The sequence below is a fragment of the Salvelinus alpinus genome, chromosome 35, assembly GCF_045679555.1.
Source record: "Salvelinus alpinus chromosome 35, SLU_Salpinus.1, whole genome shotgun sequence".
Classification (NCBI taxonomy): domain Eukaryota; kingdom Metazoa; phylum Chordata; class Actinopteri; order Salmoniformes; family Salmonidae; genus Salvelinus; species Salvelinus alpinus.
In genome coordinates, this window is record NC_092120.1 from 14610340 (window position 1) to 14636810 (window position 26471).

Sequence of the window (26471 nt, forward strand, 5' to 3'; positions counted from 1 at the left end):
ATTGTCAAATTATTGTATTTATTTAAATTTTATAATCAACCTTTTTTTTTAGCATTACCTAGTCCAAATATGTCATGAAAACCACTATTTGTATCCGTTTGCGTCACTTTCAATTAGGGACTTTTATTTGAAAGCCGAACAGCAATATCTACTACTGTTGTTAATCGATATTGTGGCTAGCTTCACATAGGTCCCGTCCTCTCCATACCCTTTCTCTCCGCTGACTAACATCTGCTGTAGTTTCTCTGTTCATCAGTGGGGGCGACGTGGAGAGAAGCCTTGCGGTGTCAATGCTCGAAGGACTTGGTTTCAACCCCAGTTCCCGTTGTCCACTAAGTGAAGAGGATGGTGCTCTCTCGCTGCTGCTTTACCGCGTTGATGAAGGTGGACCTCGCGCTGCTGGCCTGCTCGGTTGCGCTTGTAGGCATCTGCTTAGCGCGCTCGGACGCTCCGCGAGGGGTGGCGGTGCCCTTTGTTTTTGACCTCAAAGCGACGTGCGACCCTCCGTGCCAACATGCTGGCATCTGCATCCGAAACAACACCTGCTTCTGTTCTCGCGGCTATGAGGGAGAGACCTGCCAGTATGGTGATGTTACTTTATATTTGCCTAGAAAGGAAACAGTAAACAAAATATCCAAACTAGAAAAGAAAAGTGATGCATTGAAGAATGTATGAAATATGTATATCATATTATTTTTCACAACATGTATGGAAAGGTTGCATGACTTTACTGAATGAGTGCTGATGAATATATTGTCTGTTGTTTTGAACAGCTAACTGCTACCCCAAATGTAAGAATGGAGGAGAGTGTCTTCGCCCTGGAAAATGCAGATGTCCTTCTGGATTTGGAGGAAAATATTGTCATAAAGGTACTTAACTAATTCTGTTAACCTTCTAGATATACAGTATGTTGGTGCTTGGTTAATGTTACAAATCTGATGAAATATTGTAATAATATATATTTATTGGTAACTACAGTAGGCTAGTACAAGTAACCTAATGTTTTATTTGGATTGAGTGTGGTTTGAAAAGGGTAGGGAGTTAAGTCTTAGTCCTATAGTATAGGTTAGGAGCATGGACATGTAAGTGGATGATTTGATTGCATGTCTGTCTTTTCCAGTGAAATGTGATAGTGGATGCTGGAACGGTGGCGACTGCATCGCTGTGAACGGAGTGGCCAAGTGCATCTGTCCCTCCAGCTGGACTGGCTCCAAATGCCAAGAGGGTTTGTTTACCTCCTAATTAGCCTAATCCACACATAGGTGAAACCAGCAGTGAGACTGGTTGCTCAGCTGGCCTATTAATCAACAGTAGCTTATTAATCCTCTCTGGAACCCTCTGACAACTTAATTCAAATGCCAAGATACCTTCACACGTACTAAAACAATAACAAATAGTTGATTTAATTACTATCGAATGGGACAAAGAAAACACTTCACATGACCAAAGGTATAATGGTGATTTATTGGTTCCCGGAATGTTGAGAATGCGTTGTTGCGATGTTTCCCCAGCGATCTGTCCCCAGGGGTGCAGGAACGGGGGCAGCTGTGTGGCCCCAGGAATCTGCAGCTGTCCAGAGGGCTGGCTGGGTGGAGCCTGCCACACTGGTGAGTGAGATCTTAAGATAAATGCACTAACTGTAAGTCGCTCTGGATAAGAACGTTTGCTAAATGACTAAAATGTAATGTAAAATCTCACAGATTTGGCACACACACAACCAACATAAACTATACACATTTTCAGACATGCACTTTTTTACTCTCATCCAACAGACTCACAAACACGGTAAATTATGCACACACTTGCAGACACACTTAAACAGAAACAGGCAACAGGCCAAATAAATGTATAACCCATAACTGGAGCCTAATCACTGATCTGTTCTGGATGTGTGTCAAGTGTGTTAATTTGTAACACACTGACACACTTGGGTCAAACAATAGATAGCAGAGAAGTTAATCAGGCATGCTAAAGAATAACAAATATAAATCAGACTGTCAGAAAATTAAGAAATTGTTAACAGAAGTGTTTTTTATCCTGAAAGAATCTACTGAGTGAGAAACCTGTCAATGTGAGATATCTGTTGAAAATGACTGTTTTGAGATTTTGTTCTCGGAGCTGTTTCCCCAGATGTGAAGAGGCCACCAGACTACATAATGAGCCCTCCTTCCTCTCTTTCTTAATGTAACATCTCTTTTTCTCATTTCCCCCTCCCTCTGTCTCTTTCCCCTCTCTCTATCTTGCAGCTGTGTGTCACCGGCCCTGTCTGAATGGAGGCAAGTGTTTGTCTCCCGATTCGTGCCGCTGTCGCCCTCCTTACTCTGGACCACGCTGTGAGGAGAGGAAAAAGGTGTTTTAACCCTTTAGGGGTCAGAAGTCAAAGAGGGCCAGTCAGAGGCCATGTAGAACTGTATTCATTCCAAATCTGGTGCTTTAGATATCGTCTCTCTGCCTTTTGTAAAAATGTTTTTTTAAAGAACCACAGATTTTTGTGTTAACAATAACATTTGACTGTTAACTTAATATCTACTATACAATTTTGGGTTTGTGCTATATAATGAATAAAATGTGGATAAAAGGTTTATTGTTATTTTCTTATCATGCAGTCAGATGATTTACAGTAAAACAACACTTAGCGAACTGCTTTTACTAACAATATACTGTAGCCAATTAATAGTACAACTGAACTGTTACAAAAGTGTTCGTCCATCCCTTACCGTATTGTATTTCAACCATTCAACGTGTTACTTAAAGCAAGTTACACATCAACTTTTTATTTTGTTTCCATATGCGTGATTTACAACAACGCGGTGTAAATGTTAAAATAGCAAATGTTTTGACCTATGTACAGTATAATGTACAGAAGTGATCAAGTATAACTGAATTGATACTTACAACAGATCTCGTCAACAGTCACAAAACAATTGCAGACAAGTGGCCCTAAAAATCAAACAAGCTAATAACATTTCCAAAGCAGGTGTGATGTAAAAAGAAGAACATAATTATTTCTCCATACATATTAAGTATGAAACAACAGTGCACAATAGTTTAGACAAAAAAAAAACACTTTCAGTACCACAATAAACCAGAGTGGAAAAAACTTAGGTCAAATCACTAACAAGGAACAAAACAAATAGAAAAGTGGGTATTAATATCATATAAAGCTAGATTGTTCTTCAATAAACCATCAACTAGTTTTTCATCTGATTCTCTTCTCTTACTCCAACATAGCCGTGTGCAGTAACACTTTTGTATAAAAGCCTAGGATAAGGACTATAATGCAGGATAAGGACTTTATGCATTAAAATACATGAATTAATGTCTATGTTAGATTACATAGTCTGGCTGCGTTTATACAGGCAGCACATTTCTGATCTTTTGCCCAATTACCTTCAAAAGAGCAGATCTGATTGGTCAAAAGATCAATTAGTGGAAAAAGATCAGACTTGGGCTACCTGGGTAAACGTAGCTTTTGAGACATCAACACGATTGGCATAAACATTTCTGAATGAATATGCAGTGTTTAAGACAGTATAATGCATTGTTTATGAATATGTTATGCATTTCTTATGCAAGGGCTTTACATCAATGTGCTACCTTGAGCATTGAGGTAGAAAAAAAACAGGGACAATTAGATACGTGCAATATATCCAGTCCCCCTGTTCATGTACAAAGATACACACACACACACACACACACACACACACACACACACACACACACACACACACACGCACACACGCACACACGCACACACGCACACACGCACACAGGCACACACACATACAGGCACACACACATACAGGCACACACACTCCACAATCACATACTGCCTAATAAAGACTCCATTTGCATTGTGTATTCTGTAAAACTTCTGCATCTTCAGTCATTTCCCTTATGCAAGTGGGGCCTAGAAAAAAGCAAAGAGATTTTACAGTATATAATCTCCCAACAATAATTTTAAAAAACTGTTAATGAACATCCAAACTGTGACCCAATGCTCACCTTTAACCCACAGGTGACGCCAGTGTACCCGTTGCGGCAGTGGCAGAAGTTGAGCAGGACACACCTTCCCCCATTGAGGCATCTCTGCTTACAGATGGCTGTCCGTCAGGCAGAAGGAGGAAATAGTATAGAACGCAATATAAGTACAGGATAAAAGTATATAGCTATGTATTGAAACTTGGCAATACATCATATTGAATGTGAGAAGGACTCACCGGACTGACACTGTAGGCCTTCCCATCCTGTGGGACAGTGGCAGGTGTTGGGTCCCACACACTCACCACCGTTCTTACACTTCTGCAGGCACACGGCTAAATACATACACACACACACACACGCACACACACAAACAGCATTGTAAAGGCATCTTTAAATGGTGACAGGTTCAGGTTAACAGTGGTTGTACATTATGTTGACACTCACGAATGTTACACCTCTTCCCCCTCCACCCAGAGGCACAGGAGCAGGAGTTGGGCCCTACACACTTCCCCTTGTTCATGCACATGGGGTCGCACACACCTGAAAGACACAATGCAACATGCATTTTTGGCTCGATTAACATAACTGCATGTACATACTAGCTTGCTACAGGGTTATTACAATTAGGTAATTTCACATGTATTTACGTTGGTATAGGGCCTATAACTATTTAATACTGCATGCATAGACAGTGATGTGGGGTGTTTGGTTGTGTTGGGTGGCAGTGGCTCTTACTCTTCTGACACCGCTTCCCTGTGTAGCCCCCGGGGCAGGAGCACACGTTGTTCCTCATACACTGACCTCCGTTCTTACAGGGAGGGCTGCACACAGCTGGAGGGCACGGCGCACAGTGACACAGCTACAGTTATACCTCACTAAACCAAAGTACCACCATGCAATAGACTTCTGTGCAAGTTGCCGGATCACTCACTAATAATCTAGGTTACATAATCAATCTAGGTTATTGATTGTCAGTGTGACATCTATTCTTACCAATCTGACATTGGGAGCCATAGAAGCCACCGGGACAGGCGCAGATGTTGGGTTTGATACAAGTCCCACCATTCAAACACACTGGATTGCAGACAGCTGGAGGTGAAGACAATGGAATATTGAGCCCATAGCTAAACATACTGTTGTCGAAAAGAGATATGTTCGTCATGGGCTTCTAAGTAGGAACATGTGATGTTGATTGGCGTTACCTGAGTTACATGTTGGTCCGTACCAGCCAGACTTGCACTTACACACATCGGGAGAAATACACTCCCCTCCGTTTTCACAGTGCCTGTTGCACACCACTGAACAGAGACACACACAGACACAGTTACACACGACAACTCCTAACCCCTATACACACATTCCATTTTTTTTAGGCAAGCCGACACTGGTTTAGATAATTGTAGGGAAACATGATATACGCAAGAAAGGATCAAATGGATTATCTCTCACTGATTTCACATCTTGGCCCCACGTAACCGTAAGGACAGGTGCAGAGATTCCTGACCAGACAGGTTCCTCCATGCTGGCAAGATGGCTCACAGTTAGCTACAAACACAGCAACCAAGGGGTGTACAGAGCATCCAGTCAGAAAAGAAGAATATATACAATATTTACAATGGAGAACATATAGCCTGTACCCAGATCTGTTTGTGCCATCTTGCCAACTCATATTACATCATTGTCAAGCCACACAATGAGTGACAATGAGTTGGCAAGTTAGCACAAACAGATTTGGGGCCAGGATATAGAGTACATAGTTAGAGTTCAAATATGTGTGGGATGATATGTTTACCTTCCTCACATGTTGGTCCGCTGTAGCCCACGGGACAGACACACACATCAGGCCTGCCACACTTCCCTTGGTTCTTGCAGTCCGGTCGGCAGACAGCTGAGAAGGTAGAAGGTTAATAGAATCTACAACTTCTATGTGTAACTGAAAACAACTTATTCTAATTTACAGACATTTTTGCAGAAGTTATTTTGTAGAAACTCATCTGTCTCGTCCAACCCTGACTGTTGTTCCCACCTATGTGGCAGTTATATCCGGTATAGCCTTCTTTACAAGTGCAGGTGTTGGGTAGAGAGCACTCCATATTCCTTCCACATGGATACCGGCACACAGCTGGAAAACACCACAAACAGTTTCATGGGAACCTACAGTATACGTCCATGTAAGGATTTGAATGTTAAAAACATATGAAAAAAGAACAAAGACCATATGAATGAAAAACAGACAACAAGAGTGCTAACCGCTAACCTTTGCAGGTGAACCCATCGCCAGTGTAACCATACGGGCAGCGGCCACACTTGAAGGAGCCTGAGACTGTGGGCTCACAGGGCACACCGGAGAAGCAGGGCGAGTCCGCACAGGTCACTATGGGAGACGATGACCCCCACCTAAGGTCAGGGGTCAGGTCCACCTTGCTGCTCTGACCTCTGTTGTGATTGGTGGGGGTGGAGACTCTGGTGATAGTTTGGTCCTGGGGGCTAATAGGTGTCTTTCTCTCCACGGAGGGGACTCTCTTGCTACCCGATGAGGGCCCCTCAATTATCCTCCTGTACTGGGAGGAGGAGGTGGAGGAAGAAGAGGAGGAGGTGGTGCCAGTAATTTCCCTACTGGAGTCTTCTGTCACTTGGGGACGTCCATCTTCTCTGTTGGTGTTAACTGGCCTCTGTTCTGTAAAACACTGGAAGTTAGAGGACAGAGCTAGAAAAGGAACTCAAATGTGATTTGTATAGAGCTAGTATAACTCAAATCACCTCTATCAACTAACCCTGAAGACCTAGCTAAATAATACTGGCATAACAGTTAGCTTTACTAGAAGCCAGCAATAAAACGAATGGACTAATCCCATTTAAGCCCAGATATTTAATAACATTATAATAAACACCTAATCACATGAACCCTGTCAATCATCAGCCAAGTGATCAGGTGACTCTTCTCACCTGTTGTGGTGCTTCTACTACAGGTGTGTCCGTTGCCATGGAGCCCAGGTGGACAGGGTCCACAGATGTAGCCTACTGACACGTGTGTGCTCTCGAAGCACTGCACCCCTGGGTAGCATGGTTGTCTGGAGCAGGGGGCCTGGCTTGATGGTTTAACCGTGCCAGAACCCTGGTGACCTCCTGTGGGTACAGCGGGTACAGGCACGGTCACTCTATGAATAGGCTTATAGTCATCACCTTTACCACTGGACGGCTCCGATTTAACTACAGGAGAGGAGGAGGTAGAATATAATTATTCACAGTCAGTAGAAATATATTGATAAAAGAAAGAGGGTTGGGGGTGAGAGGATTGGGGTAGAGAAAGAGAGATACAGAAGGAGGGAGAGAAACAGACAGGGAGAGAGGGAGAGTGGGACCCACTGCAACTCTTCCCGTCCCCAGTGTAACCCTCTGGACAGGAGCCACAGGTGAATGAGCCCAGTGTGTTGTTGCAGCCCACCCCAGGGAAGCACGGCTCTGCGGCACATTCATCCACATCCTCTCTACAGGTATGACCTGGAACACAAAAACAACATGAATGAAATCTCAGCTTTCCACACACACACAGGATGCAATCCACGAACAAAACATCAACATCTAAATTCACTGAACCAGATAAGGAAATCTGGCACTGCTTGTATCCAAACACTGAAAGAGTGGTAATAAGGAGTATGGTTCCTATAATGGAGTGTCAAAGCACAGCTTCCTAATTGAATGATTAAAAGTAAGCTCTCAGAGTCATAAAAGCATCTGAGACCCACAAATGAGCTGCAGCATTAGCATGTACAACATACAGTGTGTGTTGTAATTCTATTTCTGTCATGTACAGTACCCGTCATTCCGGGGGGACAGATGCAGGAGAAAGAGTTGGGTCCGTCTATACACTTGACCAGACGGCAGGGGTTGGGTTTACAGTCGTCTATGTCCTCCTCACACCTGTCCCCTGTGAAGCCAGCGGGACAGACGCACAGGTACTCCCCACTGCCAGGGGGGAGGTTAATGTTTGTAACACAGGAAGCTCCGTTCAGACAGTCACAGGGCCGCAGAGAGACCTGGACACACACACACACAAGGGGAAGTGTTAGTAGAGCTTAAGTTTAATTCACAAACAGTTTGAAATGAACATATAAGTATGAAGAATGATTGACAATAAGCGGCGCAGGTCCTAATCCAGGCACTTGTCATCTCCCGTCTGGATTACTGCAACTCGCTGTTGGCTGGGCTCCCTGCCTGTGCCATTAAACCCCTACAACTCATCCAGAACGCCGCAGCCCGTCTGGTGTTCAACCTTCCCAAGTTCTCTCACGTCACCCCGCTCCTCCGCTCTCTCCACTGGCTTCCAGTTGAAGCTCGCATCCGCTACAAGACCATGGTGCTTGCCTACGGAGCTGTGAGGGGAACGGCACCTCAGTACCTTCAGGCTCTGATCAGGCCCTACACCCAAACAAGGGCACTGCGTTCATCCACCTCTGGCCTGCTCGCCTCCCTACCACTGAGGAAGTACAGTTCCCGCTCAGCCCAGTCAAAACTGTTCGCTGCTCTGGCACCCCAATGGTGGAACAAACTCCCTCACGACGCCAGGACAGCGGAGTCAATCACCACCTTCCGGAGACACCTGAAACCCCACCTCTTCAAGGAATACCTAGGATAGGATAAAGTAATCCTTCTGACCCCCCCCCCCCCCCCCCTTAAAAGATTTAGATGCACTATTGTAAAGTGGTTGTTCCACTGGATGTCATAAGGTGAATGCACCAATTTGTAAGTCGCTCTGGATAAGAGCGTCTGCTAAATGACTTAAATGTAAATGTAAATCCGTGAGTGATTACTGCATTTTAGTTTTGAATGTCTTGCTAACAGACATACCAAAGCAACAGACGCAGAAAGACTACTACAGCGGCAGGCTGGACAATAAGGATTGCAAATCTAGAGCTCCCTCTCGCGTTAGACAGAAAAGCTGACAATCAAGAGAAATCTCTAAGAATCCCCATTCACAAAGAGTCAACAGAATCAGTCAAGGAATTTGCATCGAGAGTTTCTTATTTTTTGGAATATCCTTATTGAACAGTGTTCTCCTCTCGTTAAACCTACCTGTACAGATTCAAGCGTCTCAGCACTACAATCGTCTGTGATAGTGAACTGAAAGGTCTGCGTGGAGGAGGAGGCAGTAGTGTCAGTAGCCTTCCAGATGAGCAGGCCAGCGGGGGAGAGGGAGGAGTCACTGGGGCCTGACTCCAGAGTGAACAGCACCACAGAGCCTTCTGGATCCTGAGCCTGCAGCTGGTACACAAAGTTCTCCCCCTGGAATGTCTGCAGACGCCCCTGAGCTGACTGAAACACCGGTGGCTCATTCTCTTCCAGGAGCAGAATAGTCATATTTAGTAATAACGTTAATCATTTCATCATTAATGTCCATATCATTATCTGAGGTACAAAATATACAATTATTTTTCCTTTATTTCAACTTGTTTTATTTATATGTTTGTCTATCTTTGTAAAAATGCTCTGTTCCTAGTTTGAACCAGTTGTATTCATTTCTATTATCTACTCTGATTGATCTGGAGTGATTTGGCCTCATTTTGAATCAACACTCAAATCAAAACACAGCACAAAGAACACATTGAGCCAACCACAATTACAATACCCAGAGGCCTGAAGGTACTATAATGTCTCTGACCCCAATAACACCTTGTTCCCGATAGCACGACCAACCGCGAGCTGTAGACGTACTGTAGACCTACTGCAGAGACCATGCAGCCATGTGTGTGCTGTCGTCAGTAGTGGGTGGCAGAAAATACCTTTCAGTTTGCGTGGTATGAATTTGTATAGAGATGCTGTTGTATAATGTAAACAGCAGTTGTAGAGTAAAAGTACATTATAGGTAAGAGGGCATTGTACTTACTCTCAGCGATGGACCATGTGTATTTGGAGGAGTCTGGTCGGCATATCAGGCAAGGGCTGCTGGGATTGAGGTCTCCCTCTCCATAACACACACTGTCAATGTTGCATGTTTTCTCCTGGGGATTGATACACAGTAACAAAATGTGCATGTACACTACCGTTGAAAAGTTTGGGGTCACTTAGAAATGTTTTTGTCCATATAAATAACATCAAATTGATCAGAAACACAGTGTAGACATTGTTAATGTTGTAAATGACTATTGTAGCTGGAAACGGCTGATTTTTTATGGAATATCTACATAGGCGTACAGAGGCCCATTATCAGCAACCATCACTCCTGTGTTCCAATGGCACGTTGTGTTAGCTAATCCAAGTTTATCATTTTAAAAGGCTAACTGATCATTAGAAAACCCTTTTGCAATTATGTTAGCACAGCTGAAAACTGTTGTGCTAATTAAAGAAGCAATAAAACTGGCCTTCTTTAGACTAGTTGAGTATCTGGAGCATCAGCATTTGTGGGTTCGATTACAGGCTCAAAATGGCCAGAAACAAAGAACTCCGGGATGCTGGCCTTCTAGGCAGAGTTGCAAAGAAAAAGCCATTTCTCAGACTGGCCAATAAAAAGAAAAGATTAAGATGGGCAAAAGAACAAAGACACTGGACAGAGGAACTCTGCCTAGAAGGCCATCATCTCGGAGTCACCTCTTCACTGTTGACGTTGAGACTGGTGTTTTGCGGGTGCTATTTAATGAAGCTCCCAGTTGAGGACTTGTGAGGCGTCTGTTTCTCAAACTAGACACTCTAATGTACTTGTCCTCTTGCTCAGTTGTGCACCCGGGCCTCCCACTCCTCTTTCTATTCTGGTTAGAGACAGTTTGCGCGGTTCTGTGAAGGGAGTAGTACACAGCGTTGTACGAGATCTTCAGTTTCTTGGCAGAGAATGCCAAGAGTGTGCAAAGCTGGCATCAAGGCAAAGTTTAGCTCTTTGAAGAATCTCAAATATAAACATATTTTGATTTGTTTAACAATTCTTTGGTTACTACATGATTCCATGTGTTATTTCATAGTTTCATAGTTTCTACAGTGTAGAAAATAGTAAATATAAAGAAAAACCCTTGAATGAGTAGGTGTTCTAAAACGTTTGACCGGTAGTGTACATTAAATTACAAACAGAGCATTGGCCACTTTTTGTTTGGGTGAAAAATGTTCTGAGTTCTTCAGAAGAAACTGGTTGGCATGCATAACTAGCAGGAGTGGTGCTCATATAGCACATGGGGATGTGTGAAACGTACTCCTCAGCCTGAAGTGTCTCTACTTGCGCCACATAGCTAGCTTTTTGTGTGGCGCCGATTGGTAAGACGCTTCAGGCTGAGGAGTACGTTTCACAGATCCCCATGTGCTACACTCACAGTTAGTTTTAAGAGGGTCAGGGCCCATGTGCTGGTTTTTCCTGGTGGGAAAGGGGCCTGAAATTTGAGATAGCCTGATCATCTGTTGAATGTCCCACAACATAATGTACAGTATCTGTTGAATGTTAGTGGCTGAAAAAGAACCCAAACTACGAAAAGCTGATTCATGCATCCTCAGGCTGAGAACATGTTCTCAATCAACTTGGAAAACACAAGGAACAAGGACATGAAAAAAAGGGGAAAAGTTACCTTGTTACAATTATTGAATCATTTAAAGTCAGATTCTAATCACTAAACAACACATTCTGATCATGCTATCAGAAACATTGTGATTCCATTAAAACCCAGAGAAAAAAAAACAAGAGAAACCCACCCTGGAGGTACAGAGAACGTCAGCATTGAGCGTGCAGATCTGACAGGCTCCATCGAACAGGGTCAGGATCTTGGCGTTGCTGTAACCATAGCCGTCGTTGGACACCTGCCAGGACAATGTTAATGACTTACTTATCAGTGACTACTGGTAATACATATTTACAGAAGCTCCTACTATAAGTAAGGGTCTCTTGTCCAAGTTGCACCATCTTGAAAACATCTGGTAGGTGTGCAAACAAACCATATTACAACACTTGGCCAGAACACTGCCCTGCTGCAAACAGTACTCTTGTTTAGGGCTCTGTTATCCAGCTGTATTTTATGGGTGATTTGCTCATTCCCAAATGAGTCTGGACCCAAAACATTACTGAGATGTGCTGCATAGCGTTGTTCCACTGACTTTGATCTGCCAGCGTGCCAGGGGTCTGTCGGTGGGTGTATCCAGGTCCAGGCCTGCACTGGGTTGTCTGTACTCCAGGGGGAGCTGACACTCCAAACCTGACACATGCAGGAAGGTAGCCAGGGAAAACTGAGGTTCGTCCAGGGTCCACTCACCATCCACAAACTGGACACACGCAGACAGAGACAGGCAGGGAAACTTGGGTCAGAAGTACTGTGCTACAGAAAATAGGTGTGTGTGTGTGTGTGTGTGTGTGTGTGTGTGTGTGTGTGTGTGTGTGTGTGTTTCTGTGTGTGGTGTAATATGGTACCTTTTCCTTCAAAAATTCACACTTGAGTTCATATGAGTCTTTGAAGCCTTGTCCAAAGACCTGTACAGTGGAGCAGTCGCTCTGTCTGACATCACACAGTCCCTCATTCTCCAGCTCTGTGATCTCTGGAGTCTGGTCTTCACCATCCCAAACGACACCAGAAACAGACAAATGAGAAGCAAAAAAAATGTCAGCAGGTTTTTAACAAATCGCTTCACTAGGATTTTAGCAGATTACTGTGATATGTCTTTCATTTTGATGAACTATGAGCCAAACCCTGGCCTAGTGTTGACTTACAATATCTATGATTGACTTAGAGTATAGATGTGTGTTACAGATCCAACCCTCCCCTCTTCTCACCAGAGATAACGCTGCAGTCGTAGGAGCCGAACCCGGGGAAGCAAACACACCCCCACTCGGAGCACTGGCCATTCCCATTACATAGATTTGGACACTTGAGGAAGGACAACATCTCCTGGTGCTCTCCCTCTCTCCCCCTCTCCTCCACTAGCCTCCTCTCACACTCGTTCTCAAGCAGAGGCAGAGTAGCGCCCACCCAGGCCTGGTCGTCCTTTAGCTGGAGGTCGCTGACGCACATAGCCACCGCCTGGCTCACTATGGCCGGGCCTAACAGCCAGCCGCAGCCCAGGGCCACGCTGGAGTTAGCCACCGCCCGCTGGCACTGCACTCTGGCCTGGTGCTGTGTTAGCCCAGACGGGGTGGGCCAGGTGGGGGGAGGGGAGGACTCGGGCCGGGCCGCCAGCTCGTGGTCCTCAGGGAAGAAGTAGGTGAAGTCTTCCAGGTCGGACTGGCTCAGGCTCTGGTACGGCATGTTGGGTAGGAACTGGTAGGACTGGCGCCTTCCACGGCTCCTCTGGTTGTTGGCTCCATGGCTGGAGCCTGTTAGGGTAGAGCCTCTCTCTACAGGCTGGGCGGCGGTGTCCTCGGCCCGGCCGTGCTGGTTGGAGTTCCATGAGGGGTGGTCGTGGTGGCCTTTGAACAGCTCTACTGAGTTGTATTCGGCGGTGACATCCAGAGTGGGGATGATACTGTGGAGTCTCACGTTGCCGTGGTGAGAACAGGAGGAGTCGAAGCCAGGGATTGGCTGAGACCTGGTTCGCGGGGACGTGGGGTGGGACTCTTCTTCACAGTTACAGTACCTGTGAGGGTTTGGGGCGCTCTGATAGGACGGAACGGTGTCAAACAAGCTGCTACCAGGAGGGAGTCTGCCAGAAGAGAAATACATACTTATCAGTTAGGATCTCGACGGAAATACATTCAACAAATAATAATGTAACATAACCACAGCTGAAAGAGCTCATGTAAAATGTTCAATATGATTCATATCCATTGTTTGAAAGAACAGTCTCAGGTCCGGACTTTGTCGTTGCACTTGGAATGGGACAAAGCCCCTGCTTTGCAGATCTAAACAAACTGTACAGGCATAGGAATTACAATGAAAGCTGCAGTGCAATCACTGATAGGCTGGTTAGAACTATCACCACATATCTTCTTCAGATCTGCAAACTCCATAGCGTTAGGGGCCAGAGGTTGATTTGAGACTTGGCATCAGACTAACTTCCATTCAGAGATGAAGGCTGCTACGTCTTCGTTGTCCAGCACTGCGCCCCCTGCTGTGTGGAGGTCATTGTGGGTCTGTCCGTCATACGTCCCACACAGGCCCTGGGTTTGGCTCCAGTCGGAGCTGGGGGCCCTCAGGGTCAGACTCATGCCCCAGTCAGACACATCGGCACGCACAAACGCCCCCGACGAGAAGGTCATCTACAGCACAGACAGAAATGGGATTAAATCCTATTGTATTCTGTTGTATTTCATTTGAATCTGTTCTATTCTATTACAACTAAATGATTTTCTGCTTTCCAGTGTGTCGCCTTATCATCACAGTCTATATCATTTCATAATTAGCATAAACAATTGAATACCGACTTTGCACAGTAAGTTTACACTGCCTTTCTCAACACCCTATTGGCTAATGACTACTTCCTGTGGGCGTGGGCTTCAACTCTGTGACCTTTTCTTTTTCCTGCCACCACCAACTCATCGGAGGACAACTTAAATGTATTTATTTATTTATTCACTCACTGTGACTTTGCGTCCTTGGTAAGACTCAGTGATGCGGATGCCTCTCTTGCCCACGTCCCTGTTCTTCACCGACAGGTGCGGCCTGGTGTCCCCCAGCTCTCCGTTGCACATGTCGAAGGCTATGACATCACCGCCGTCTCTTGCCACGAAACCGCACGTGCACGAGGCGTGGTGGACAAGGCTCCCGCACTCCCACTGGCGCACGTGGACCTCGAACAGCTGCCGCGTGCTCTTGTACAGCACAAACGTCCCGATCTGGTAGTTGTCATACTGCCTGGAAGGAAATGCATGAAATACATAACAGTATCAGCTACTCTAATGTGTATTCATGTGATTGTTATCATATTTGCAGGCTAACATTGCCTTGACTGCATCTATCATTATGGCAGACTATAAAGGAGTGACTGAAGTACCTGCCATCAAACGTGATGATGTGAGGATCAGTGAAAGAGTAGCAGTATGCAGAGGGAACATCCGTCACTGTGATCTGAAAACACAGAGCAGATATCACATATCAGATATCATTTATTTCATTTTCACATTCAGCTATCTAGATGAGAAAATAAAGTGTATACAGTACATGCTTATATGAGTGTGTTGGCAACTTACAGTTTGTGTATGGGCACTGTGGCAGTGAGAAAATGTACACTATACAGTATATACAGCATCATCGTATATTCTGCATTGAGTGAGTTAAGTGTAACAACCTAGACCCGTCCCAGATCTGTTAACAACCTAAACTGGTCCCAGATCTGTTAACAACCTAGACTGGTCCCAGATCTGTTCATGCTGTCTTGCAAAGTTTTATGCCAAACAGTGTGACAATGACCATAGGAGTTGGTAAGACAGCACAAACAGATCTGGGACCAGGCTAATAACATCTGCCACTCTCCTCCCAACCCATCACAAGGGTGTTTTTTCCAGTTCCAGTACCTGGACACTCTGTGGTGTGTAGCCGCTCCAGAGGAAGTTGGATGTGACGATGGGGTCGACAGAGATCTGTGTCGTCCTGTCCCCGTCCCTGAGGAAGTCTGTGACCGCGCTGAGGTGAACCAGGGCCTGGCTACACACCCCGTTACGACACCCCAGGCTCTGGGAGAGATCCACCCGGCACGACGACAACACCACGTCTGGACCCAGCAGATGGTCTCCTATGGAGGAACAAATATATAATTTAATGGTTGTTGTCATTGGCTTTGTTTTTGTCTATTGCGTAGGGATATCGACATGTCAATATGCATTGTCACTGGAGAATCAAGACGCTATGAAAATAAAACGTATTGCCAAAATCAGTTATTAAAAATACAACATGTTGAAGAATCTAACTTTACTGTGGTGATACTGTGAGTATGCCGGATTACTTACGAAGCCTTTACCTTGATTGTTTGTACTCAGGTGTAAGGAGAGAGTACACTGCTCTGTGGTGGAGGAGGAGGTGGAGGAGGAGGCATCGCCAGGGCAGGGGATAGGGATGGTACTCTCCACAGTCAACTCACAGTCCTTCCCATCCTCAGACACAGTAGTCACCTCTGTTTTCAACTGCAGAGACAAGTCACAAGAGAAATTCTGACTAACCAGTGACTATTTAAAACAAAAAAGGAGACACACAAACCCAGACCCAGAGAGAGAGACAGACAGGCATGCACGCACACACAACTTACACACTTTACACACACTCAAACACCAAATCCTTGAAATAGTGTTCTCTATCTCTTTGACTTACCCTGATCCCGGCAAAGAACTCTTCGCTCTCCACTGGGGTTCCCTGGATGTCCGGCGAGTCCAGAAAAAAACTGGAGCAACTGCAGTAAATCTGACAGAGAGGGAAGGACAGCCACAGGCGTTCAAGAGGAAGAGAGGCTACAGTTCAGGATGTAGAAAAGCCTTTATAGTTGAAGCCAGGTGATAGACATGATACCACAGTAAAAAAAAAAGCAACATGTATAACAAGAGATAAAAGGATGACATGACAATATACTGTAAAACTTTGATGGCCGGTGGCAGTCTAGGTTTTCAACACGGCCAGCTCTATTGCTCTATAACCTAATCTATCACTTCAGTTTTCAGAGAGAGCTCGGAAGCTAGCATTATTTTTTGCATTTGACTGTTTTACAAGCGAGGTAGAAGCTACCCGTAACCACAAGTCTCGGATGAAATTACACTACCCTCGATCTTAACTTTTACCATTAGAGAAGAAAAATATCTGACCCCGTGTCAGTGGTTAGGGGTAACTTCTACCCACCTTGTCCCCCAGTCGGAGGTTGATCCCGTCCAGCTCGATGAAGGCAACGGTTTGGACAGTAGTCTCCTGTTTCAGTTCCTCTTTGATGCCTTGGTGGGAGAGGCGAGACCAGGCAACCACATAGCCTAGGGAGCTGTTCAGGCTATGGCCCTCGAAGCTGCACTTCAGGTAGACGATGCTTCCAGAGAGTTCTGCTAATATCACAGGCACCGCTGGGGAAGGAGGCTGTTTGGCTGGAAGGGATAACGGAGTCGTGTTCAGTAGAGTACCCCGAAGCAAAATGTTTAGCAACATATTTTATTGGACAAAATGTCTTATTGGACAAAATGCGTAGTTTCACTCAGTTTTCTTCCTACTGAACATGTAACTGGTATTTACATGGATAGAGCAGGTAATAATGTATACAGTATTTGGGTGATATGAGATGGTTGTGTATAATAGAAGCTTGGCTGAATGTTTTTTGTCCTGTGACCCACCAAGTAATCAAAATCTATATTTCAGGCAAAGATCCGGTCATCAGCCACTGCCTTCCAGTGGGTCCCAACATTTTGGTCTATTTCTGTAACTCTAATCAGGGAAAGGGGCCAAACATAACAAACCAAAACAGTAGGTACCTACACGGTAGGTACCTTCTCCTATTCATAGTATCCCTTCCAACTTGATAACTTCTCTTGTGTGAATAAAAGTTAATTAAACCAGCCCCACTCCTCCTTCGCCCTAAAACCGGCAGAGGGATAATTCACGACCTCGCCGAGAGATGTCGTCATGGAGACGGGGCGAGGGAGGCAGGACCCACATGCTTAGCTCATTAAGAGGACCTGTGAGGGGCCTGTTGCTGCATTCCACACCGCATGGCAATTCTGACGCGGATTGTTGTGGTGCCTGACTTTAACAAGGGCCTCCTATAGAGCCAGACAACACACAGTCAGGAGGCAGAGAGCTCACTCACCTTTACACGCTCTATCAACCTCCACCTCGTCAGGACCACACACCACCTCCGCAGAGTCTGACATCTCTAAATGGTGAACGATAGCAGGACAATTAACAATGGTGGTCTTAACAGTTAACACCACAGAGGTCTGAGTCACTAGCACATAAATAACAGTTTAATGAGTTACATGCAGTTAGTGCTAATTCTTTTAATTTTTTACAGTTGTATCATGTCACCTTTATATACGCTATTACCACTATAATAATGATAACATTTGTTATATCCTATTCTAGGAGGATGTACAGCAAACACTTGTAAAAGAAACCTAAAGTAATGTCATGTTTACATTGACACATACAGTAAGAGATCAAATCATAGAGCATTGGCAATACGCTATGAAAGTGATGCAGCACTACATCGTACTGTACTTCTGGGGTCAGCCCTAATCTTTTGAATGGGCTTGACTATTATATCATCAAATTCATGAAAACACATCCGTTTACACAATTATATTTGTGTTTGTGGATGAATTGCCTTTTATGACATTTTGGCGCTGAAGACCATAGCGCTCTGTTTTTGCCCATTGAAGAAAGAAAAAACTACAAGGCTACTTCCTGGAAAATGCAGCCTCACTTTCATAGCGTACGGAGCTCCTCATTGCCTCCACCTAAACAGACTGTCGTAAAGAGCTGCTGTACCCTGTGCGCAGTAGCCCATGCAACCCTGGGTGGGCTGGAGCAGGTAGACGTAGAAGTCTCCACAGTTGCGCACGGTGACAGGGATGCGGAACAGGCAGCAGTCCTTACTGCTGCTGAGGAAGAACTGCCAGGTGGCACAGGCCGTCAGCTGCGTCACCTCCAGGGGCCGCGGAAGGCTCTCACCCTCCCCCAGAGACAGCCAGACTGGGGCCTGGGTCCCACAGTGGTTCACCTAGTGGACACAGATGAAGACAATAGAGAACAGAATAAGACTAATTTAGCCTGGTTCTAGATCTGTTTGCACTGTCTTGCAAACTTCTAGCCACTCATTGTGATAATATAACTGTCCACAATCCACCTGGCCGTGCTGCTGCTCCAGTTTCAACTGTTCTGCCTGCGGCTATGGAACCCTGACCTGTTCACCGGACGTGCTACCTGTCCCAGACCTGCTGTTTTCAACTCTCTAGAGACCGCAGGAGCGGTAGAGATACTCTTAATGATCGGCTATGAAAAGCCAACTGACATTTACTCCTGAGGTGCTGACTTGCTGCACCCTCGACAACTACTGTGATTATTATTATTTGACCATGCTGGTCATTTATGAACATTTGAACATCTTGGCCATGTTCTGTTATAATCTCCACCCGGCACAGCCAGAAGAGGACTGGCCACCTCTCATAGCCTGGTTCCTCTCTAGGTTTCTTCCTAGGTTTTGGCCTTTCTAGGGAGTTTTTCCTAGCCACCGTGCTTTTACACCTGCATTGCTTGCTGTTTGGGGTTTTAGGCTGGGTTTCTGTACAGCACTTTGAGATATCAGCTGATGTAAGAAGGGCTATATAAATACATTTGATTTGATTTGATAAGTAAGACAGCACAAATATGTCTGGAACCAGGCTAGTTTATACTGGGTGGTAATAATACAACCACATTGGTAATGATTGGTAGGGCGACACTTTGCAGGCAACAACTGCAATATGACACATGCCTTGGGAAGAAGAGGAAGCTGACACCTCTGATGGATCCTTCAGTCTGCAGCACAGCAGGCAGCCCAGGGAAAATGAGGAACATCTTTCTCTCGCTCTCTGTCTAACCATGTCTCTCTCTAACCCTATCTCTCTGTCTCTCTCTAACCCTGTCTCTCCCAGTCTCTCTCGAATCTCTCCTGTCTCTCCTGTGTCTCTAATATCTCTCTCCTGTCTCTTGCTCTCTTTGGTCCTGTGCTTAATGCAAATTGAGTTACAAACAATGCAAAAAAACTAAAAAATAGCACAGTTGGTTAGGAGCCCGTAAAACGGCAGCCCCTCCGGCGCCATTGTAAGATCTTATATCATGGGGACAATATTTTTCTGTACTGTTCTGACTGAGGCATGGCATTTGCTATGAAAGACCACCTAAACATTCGGTCTTCAACGGAGGTCCGGAGGGAGGCACTGACATTTAAAAAAATATTTCCTCGGCGTCAAAATAAAATTAAAAGAGTCCTCTATCCATCGTTTTTGGAATTTTCAATGCTTTCTGACTGTCTATCTTTCATTTCGGCGATTATTAGCGAGCTGGACACAGTCAAGAAACGGGTGTTAGCGACACGTAGGGGGATGGGGTGACCTCCATACATTGTAACATGCTTTGAGACCTAGAGAGAAAAAGTACAATAAAATGAAATGTATCATCTGTATTTACCTCCACACATTGTGTGGGCATGCTGGCGGGCTTGTCAAAGATCTGGAACTGGTACCAGCCTGGTATGAGGGAATGGTCACAGATGAAGTCCTGGAGGGCTGACTGCTGCAGGCTGCGGGAGCTGAAACTGGTGCTGCGGTATGGGTTCTGGAGCAGAGAGTGACCCCCCGGAGCACATTCTGGGGGCAGCACTGAGGATAGACACAAGCAGCCAAACATGTAGCACGAACATGATTGAATAAGGTGCTGCTGTGTTTTCCCCTCAAAGCATGTACACACGCACGCATATGCACACAATTTGATTTGAAGTTACCGATCCCAAGTTACCCCCCCAACACACACAATCAACTGAATTAGCAATGAAACACTGTCAATACGATGTTGCAACCATGTAATAACTAGGCATAGCCTAATCATAGCAATTGTAAAATAGGAGTTATGGGATTATGAGACAAATTAATGTTGAAAATATGTTTATCTTGGTGATCTTGTTTGTACTTTTGTGCATAAAAACCACATTTATTTGGAGAAATGAAACTCTTAACAAAACAACAATTTTCTGGAGTTGGAACGTCTAGGAGTTGTGACTAGAGGGAGTAAAACTACGACTGGAAGTTACTTTTCGCAGCAGGTTAGGAGAGCATTTTAGCTAAACCTAACCTTTTTCTAACCTTAACCTAAGTCTCCTAACCGGCCAAATTAATCATCTTAACCTGCTGCGTAAATGATCCTAACCTGCTACGAAAAAGTCACTTCCGGTCGTAGCTGTACTCCCTCTAGTCAGAACAAAAAATGGTGACATCATAGAGTGACACTGACATTCTAGGTGCATCAATTAAACAATTACTTGACTAAACAACAAAGTACTGTACTTTCAAAATATAGTGTTAAAATAGTTAAAATAACTGTTTATAACTATGGAGGATCATAACCCTTTCCAGAGTAACGCCTTCACACCTGACTCAACACAAGGTAAGCATTTTATGTTCAATTACTATTCCAACCTCTCAAAACTGTCTGTTAGCTTTTCAGCTCTCTAACTATCTATGCTTTATGCTTTATTCTAAAGTTAGTGTAACAGTATAACTTTAGACCGTTCCCTCGCCCCGACACGGGCGCGAACCAGGGACCCTCTGCACACATCAACAACAGTCACCCACGAAGCGTCGTTACCCATCGCTCCACAAAAGCCGCGGCCCTTGCAGAGCAAGGGGAAACCCTACTTCAAGTCTCAGAGCAAGTGACGTAACCGATTGTAACGCTATTAGCGCGTACCCGCTAACTAGCTAGCCATTTCACATCCATTACACTAGCATGAAATTATCATTTTGGGTGACAGAAATTAACAAGGCAAAGGCATAATGACTTTACAAATGCATTTATTCATAATATACTGTACAAAATATTTTGTGAATCAAAAAAATGATCATCTGGTTTCCTTTCAGGAAACAGCCTGCTGGCAGGGCAGGTAACTCTGGTCATAGATCACAAACCCTATGGTTGTTACAGCCCATTTCCAGCAGCCGCCTAATCATCCCAATCTCCTTCATTACCATCTTTATCATCACCCTCAACCCCTTCTTTCTCATCCTCAAACCCATCAACATGCTATCTATGGCACATTGTTGTCTACCAAAGATCAGCCCCCTCAGCCACCACCAGTGCCACAAACCTGGGCCGTATGCCCCCGCACCAGGTTACATCTGTGTTGCTGCACCAGCACCTGCAGCCAACATTTCCATGGCACCTATTGACACAACACTGAACACTGGCAATCCAGCTGTCCCATTGGAGGAGGCTACAGGAAGCCCTGTGATGGATGCTACTAAAAAGAAAGCGGAGGAAGCAGAGCAGGGAAGAGGGGAGACAACAAAGAAGACGGCCCTCATTGGAGAGGTTGGTGACAGTAGTGATGACGTGAACAGTGAAAAGAGGGAGGTGAAAAGAGGGATGGTGAAAGGAGTGTAGGTGAGAGTAACCCTAGTCCTATGAAGGAGGTGGTCCAATGTGCAAGGAGCGGTGCTGCAGATGGAGGTGGAGACAGAACAGGTTCAGACATTTCCTCATCCAGGAAGCAGAAAGGTAGCGTTAAAGGGATTAGGGGCGGGGCCTACCCCAAAGGCTCCCCAACCTCCAAGGAGGCGTCTGGGTCATCAGATGATGCAGTCTGTTCAGGTCTTCCACAAACTTGGGGTAAAAGCCCAGACATCCAATAAGTCCAACCAGTCCATTCCCAATGAACAAATGACAGAATAAAATCTGCTAGACTTTGATCTGCTAGACTTTGAGACGATTCATGTTACCGTAGCAAACAGTAACTCCTCAGTGGTGTAAGTAAGAATACGAGATGATGTAAATACTATTGGACATGTATTTTGTGTATCTTTTTGTAAACTATAGTGATGCACGGGGTATACTACAAAAGATGGTAAAGATGGTTCAATTCTATGTTTTCTACATTGACTGTCACTGTACTGCATGCAAGTCGCGGGCAGTCATGTTTCACTAATTCATTGATTTACAGGGAAGTGTTATTGTCAAATCCACTATGCAGAGTGAGGAGATCCACTTTGAACGTGATTGTCTTCTACTTCCCCTACATCTATGTTGTAATTTAATGTATCCAATGACAGTCTCAGCTGGGAGCAGTCAGAGTGGAAGTGTCTAGTATGAAAGAATCCGTTACCAAACATGGCGTCTCCAATATTGATCAGGAACTAAGTCGTAGCCAAAGCTAACAGCCTTATTATTTCTAGGCTTCCAAGTCAAGTAGAGACACTTCAGCTCTGGCAGGATGTGACTGCTAATGTCCATGTGCTCCGTTTTAATATATGCCTTCACATGAGAGGTATCATCAAAGGGGGAAGGAATATAAGGTACTTGCTATTCAATGGCATGTGGTAAAAAACTGCTGTGGTGATCAGAATGTTGCTTACGATAAGCATGTTAAAAGCAGCATCAAAGACAGTCTGACTTCTCAGTTTAGGGTGAAATGTGAAATTAAAACAGGAGGGAAAGAATTTATTTGGAGCATACCGAAGCAAGACCCTTGGGTGTTGGACAGAATCTAAATGAAAGACATCCTCTCGAAACTTTGCTGAGAGGGACAGTAGACCTACTGCAAATACAGCTGTTCTGAAGCAGGAATGTTTGGTAGTTGCCACAGTAACACCAGCTGTGTTCACCTGAGTAACAATTCTGACACCACAGTCAGGTAATGGTGGAGCAACATTGTAAAAACATTCTCAAACGTGCTACTGATGCTCTTGATTTTATGTAGGTGTGTCCGTTACAATGTATCTGGCATAAGAGCAGAGGATAAAAATGAACTTTCAGTTCAATTACCAACAACACTTATTACAACAAGATCATGGTAAGTGTGTTGTTTGAACGTAACCACAAAACAAAAAATTATGAAGCAATCAGAAATTGCTTAACAAGGAAAAAGTGTACTTAGGTCATACTACCATCAAATAGGATTACTATTAATTGCAAGCCTAACAAAAATATAATATAATCATGATTTCTCAAGTATTTAATATCAAACTAATTTGATTGTCTTCAATATACAGGACAAAATATGGGCCTAGATTCTGCTGTTCTTCCAAACATTTCCACAGAGGCCTACACCTCTGGAGGTTTTATCCAGCCATCTACTCCATTGATTGATTATATCTACACTCCACACCCTCAGCCCTTTCCGATGTTGCTTATTGGTCCAGCCTGGCCCTCACCGCCATACCACTGTGTTCCAATCATGGTAGGTGCTGCTATACCTCCCGTGTCTATGGTTGATCCCAGCATCCCCTCTACGGTGATGAAAGGAGAGGAGGATAAAAGGCAACCAGCTGTTAGGTCGAGGGCAAAAAGAGACCCTAACAGTTTCAACTCAGAAATATAGGAGACTGATGACGGTGATGGGCAGGACTGGAACCAAAATTGACGACGCCTCTTATACAAACTATCAGAGATGGGACGGTTATGTGGTGAATCTTCCAAGTCAGGCAATTGAGGCCCAAACAGAAGAGGTGGGTACCTCTGACAGAGACTTATATATGCTAATGGTTAATGAAGAGCAGAACAGCACGAGGGAAAATAAAGACGAAGACAAAATGAATAGAGAGAAAAAGAGAACTCTAAAAGTGAGAGCTGTGGGACTTAAAGGCCAACATCAGATGAGTTAGAGGATTCCCAGCCAAGTGAAAAGTCATAACCCCAACTAACTATGACATAGTGACGACAGTCGGACAAGCCGTTGCAGGTGACGACAGGACCTTTCAGAGCTACCCTATCATCGTTCACTCTCAGCAGCGCCTGGTCAGTCCGTCTCTCTTCAGCCAAGACGGGAACTCTCATAGTCAATGTCCTGAGATACCCTTCATCACCATATCCCTGTCAGAGTGGGCGGCCCTCATGGACACGTGTCTCTTCCCACCATGGCCACAGGGTTCAAAGGCTTGTGTGGTTGGAGAAGAAACAGACAGGCTTGGCCCCTGCTGCCTCCAATGACAGGTCAATAGACTGCCATAGCAATGAGAGTCGTAGGTATGTGCCCTTAGATGACAGCACCTCGATTAATGAACTTTACTATCAGTATGCATGCCACAGATTTACACCATTCTTACCAGATGGACAGGACTAACGAATGGAGAGAGCAGGTACAAAAAAATCACCCGAGACTTTATCTGGCTGTAATAAATTATATATTTTCAGCATTAAAAACGGTATTGTCACCTTTTCTTCCATAGCTTTGCTACATTTATCCCCCAGTTCATAAAGTAGGCCTACTGTTTTCATAATATTAATCGTAACCATGTCCGTTGAAAAAATAAGCTTGAAACCCATTGGTAGCCTACAGGTAATTTTAGCACTTAATTTGAAGGTCTACATAAAATGTAGTCCCAATTTGGCATGATCAATTAATTACATTGGCATATCACTTACCTGTTTGACAAAACGTTGTATTGGGGAGTAAAATTGTGAGGAAATAGAAAAGATCCAAAACTATTTTAAGTTTCATTGCTCACGACCCAATGTGAAGCCTTCCAATATGACCACTGACAGACCACGGTTTTACAAAGGTCCTTGGCTCCTCGATGGGTATGCTCAGCTCAGTTCAGCTGCCTTCGGTTTTTTATTAGCCTACAAAAAAAAGAGTATGGATAGGCAGAAATAAGCGACAATCAAAGACACAACCGAGAGTCAAAGAAAGTCCGTTTCTAAGAGGTTCACAAGAGCTGATAAAAGCACTTTCCCCGGCACACCGGACTGCGGCGCGTGACCGCAAACTCCACGAGGAATAGCAGCATCATATTAGGAGGAGCGTCCACGAACCTTATCTCCACCGAATCTACAGCAGCGACTGTTTGGACAAGGACAAGCGATAACAGGATTAAAGTCGGGGACTATTCAGCTGCATCAACAGGAAAGTGGTCGAGTCGTCATCATCATTGTGGTCATTCATTCACTGAGAACTGATACAGCTTTCAATTTTGAGCAAATTTAAAAATGGTAGGCTTAAATTAATAAAATAAAAGTAGAATGTATGCTTTTTTTGTTGTTGAAAATAACGGACTGTTATTACAATGTTTGTTCTTGGTACAGTGTTATTAGTCATTATTGATTTTTCCTCTGGACTGTAATTACCACTCAACAAACTGAACTCTACCCAAAACACATCATTTTGTCATCGGTGTTGCTGCTGAGTGGATGACATTGTTGTACACTATCATATTTACAAATGCATAATAAACAAAAATAACTATGGAAATGAATATTAGCACTAAAATGTATGACAATACCATTAGTTGATTGAACCTGTCCCGAGCTCATTATTCTGCAGTATACAATAATTAGACATCCCATACCCCATGTAGGACCAGAACAGTAATGTTAAACTGAATTTACCACAGGCAAAGATGTGTACAGCCTAGGATTGTTTTTTAACTCCCTAGTCAACCAAAATGTGTTGTTTTCTCTCTAATTATCCAGCGACAATCTAAGCGATAATGATGTCCATCCACTATGCAGTCATGGGATGTTTAGTCACTTCTCCAATCCACTAAACCAGATGGTCATACTGTATCTTTCAGGAAAATGACTCGGCCAAAGAGTGAGATTTTGGATAGGCCAGATATCACTTAGGCCAATATAGCTCACTCTAAACGGTATATTGTGCAACCATACCTTACTGCATTCCAAGATCTCTTTCAGTGTTTGGATTTGACCCAACAATGATCGCTCAGTTTGAATTGATTATACACAGATGTAGGATCTTAATTTGAGCCAGTTTGCTACAGCAGGAAAATAATCATGCAGCAACATGTGGATTGTAATATGGAAATGTTTTGTAGGGGCTGTTATATTTCTTTGTTATGGCAAATCAAGCCTGACATTTTAAAAGTGGGAATTACTCATGTTAGAAGATTTTTTTAAACCTCACATACACTACATGTTTGA

General features: G+C 44.3%; 2 protein-coding genes across 2 annotated transcripts; one reads left to right on the forward strand and one right to left on the reverse strand.

The window, feature by feature from the left end:
- The first annotated feature begins 240 nt into the window (after positions 1-240).
- On the forward strand, positions 241-2582 carry LOC139564342 (wnt inhibitory factor 1-like). Its single transcript, XM_071383808.1, has 5 exons — positions 241-586; positions 774-869; positions 1121-1225; positions 1512-1607; positions 2247-2582. Exons 1-5 carry the CDS (start codon positions 346-348, stop codon positions 2357-2359), a joined length of 651 nt encoding a protein of 216 aa, XP_071239909.1. The 5' UTR covers positions 241-345; the 3' UTR covers positions 2360-2582.
- Positions 2583-2754: 172 nt separating this feature from the next.
- Positions 2755-25401, reverse strand: LOC139564341 (von Willebrand factor D and EGF domain-containing protein-like). Its single transcript, XM_071383807.1, has 31 exons — positions 24957-25401; positions 20013-20203; positions 18333-18564; positions 17653-17718; positions 16704-16936; positions 16185-16274; positions 15838-16000; positions 15395-15612; positions 14875-14948; positions 14462-14735; positions 13938-14140; positions 12719-13584; positions 12359-12495; positions 12049-12213; positions 11650-11754; positions 9869-9983; positions 9058-9320; positions 7802-8021; positions 7351-7485; positions 6931-7194; positions 6242-6661; positions 6011-6106; positions 5777-5872; positions 5434-5529; positions 5187-5282; positions 4978-5073; positions 4720-4815; positions 4429-4524; positions 4221-4316; positions 4006-4103; positions 2755-3910 (listed from the first exon to the last, which is right to left on the reverse strand). Exons 1-31 carry the CDS (start codon positions 25030-25032, stop codon positions 3896-3898), a joined length of 5391 nt encoding a protein of 1796 aa, XP_071239908.1. The 5' UTR covers positions 25033-25401; the 3' UTR covers positions 2755-3895.
- Positions 25402-26471: the final 1070 nt, after the last annotated feature.

Excerpts from the sequence above, each read along its gene's own strand:
- LOC139564341 (XM_071383807.1), bottom strand. The coding sequence starts at position 25,032 with ATGAAACTTAAAATAGTTTTGGATCTTTTCTATTTCCTCACAATTTTA. Across the intron at positions 18,565-20,012 it reads TGCCCACACAATGTGTGGAG|GTGAACCACTGTGGGACCCA; the intron begins GTAAATACAGAT and ends TGTGTCCACTAG. Across the intron at positions 16,001-16,184 it reads AGTTCTTTGCCGGGATCAGG|TTGAAAACAGAGGTGACTAC; the intron begins GTAAGTCAAAGA and ends TTGTCTCTGCAG.
- LOC139564342 (XM_071383808.1), top strand. The coding sequence starts at position 346 with ATGGTGCTCTCTCGCTGCTGCTTTACCGCGTTGATGAAGGTGGACCTC. Across the intron at positions 870-1,120 it reads AGGAAAATATTGTCATAAAG|TGAAATGTGATAGTGGATGC; the intron begins GTACTTAACTAA and ends TGTCTTTTCCAG. Across the intron at positions 1,226-1,511 it reads TGGCTCCAAATGCCAAGAGG|CGATCTGTCCCCAGGGGTGC; the intron begins GTTTGTTTACCT and ends ATGTTTCCCCAG.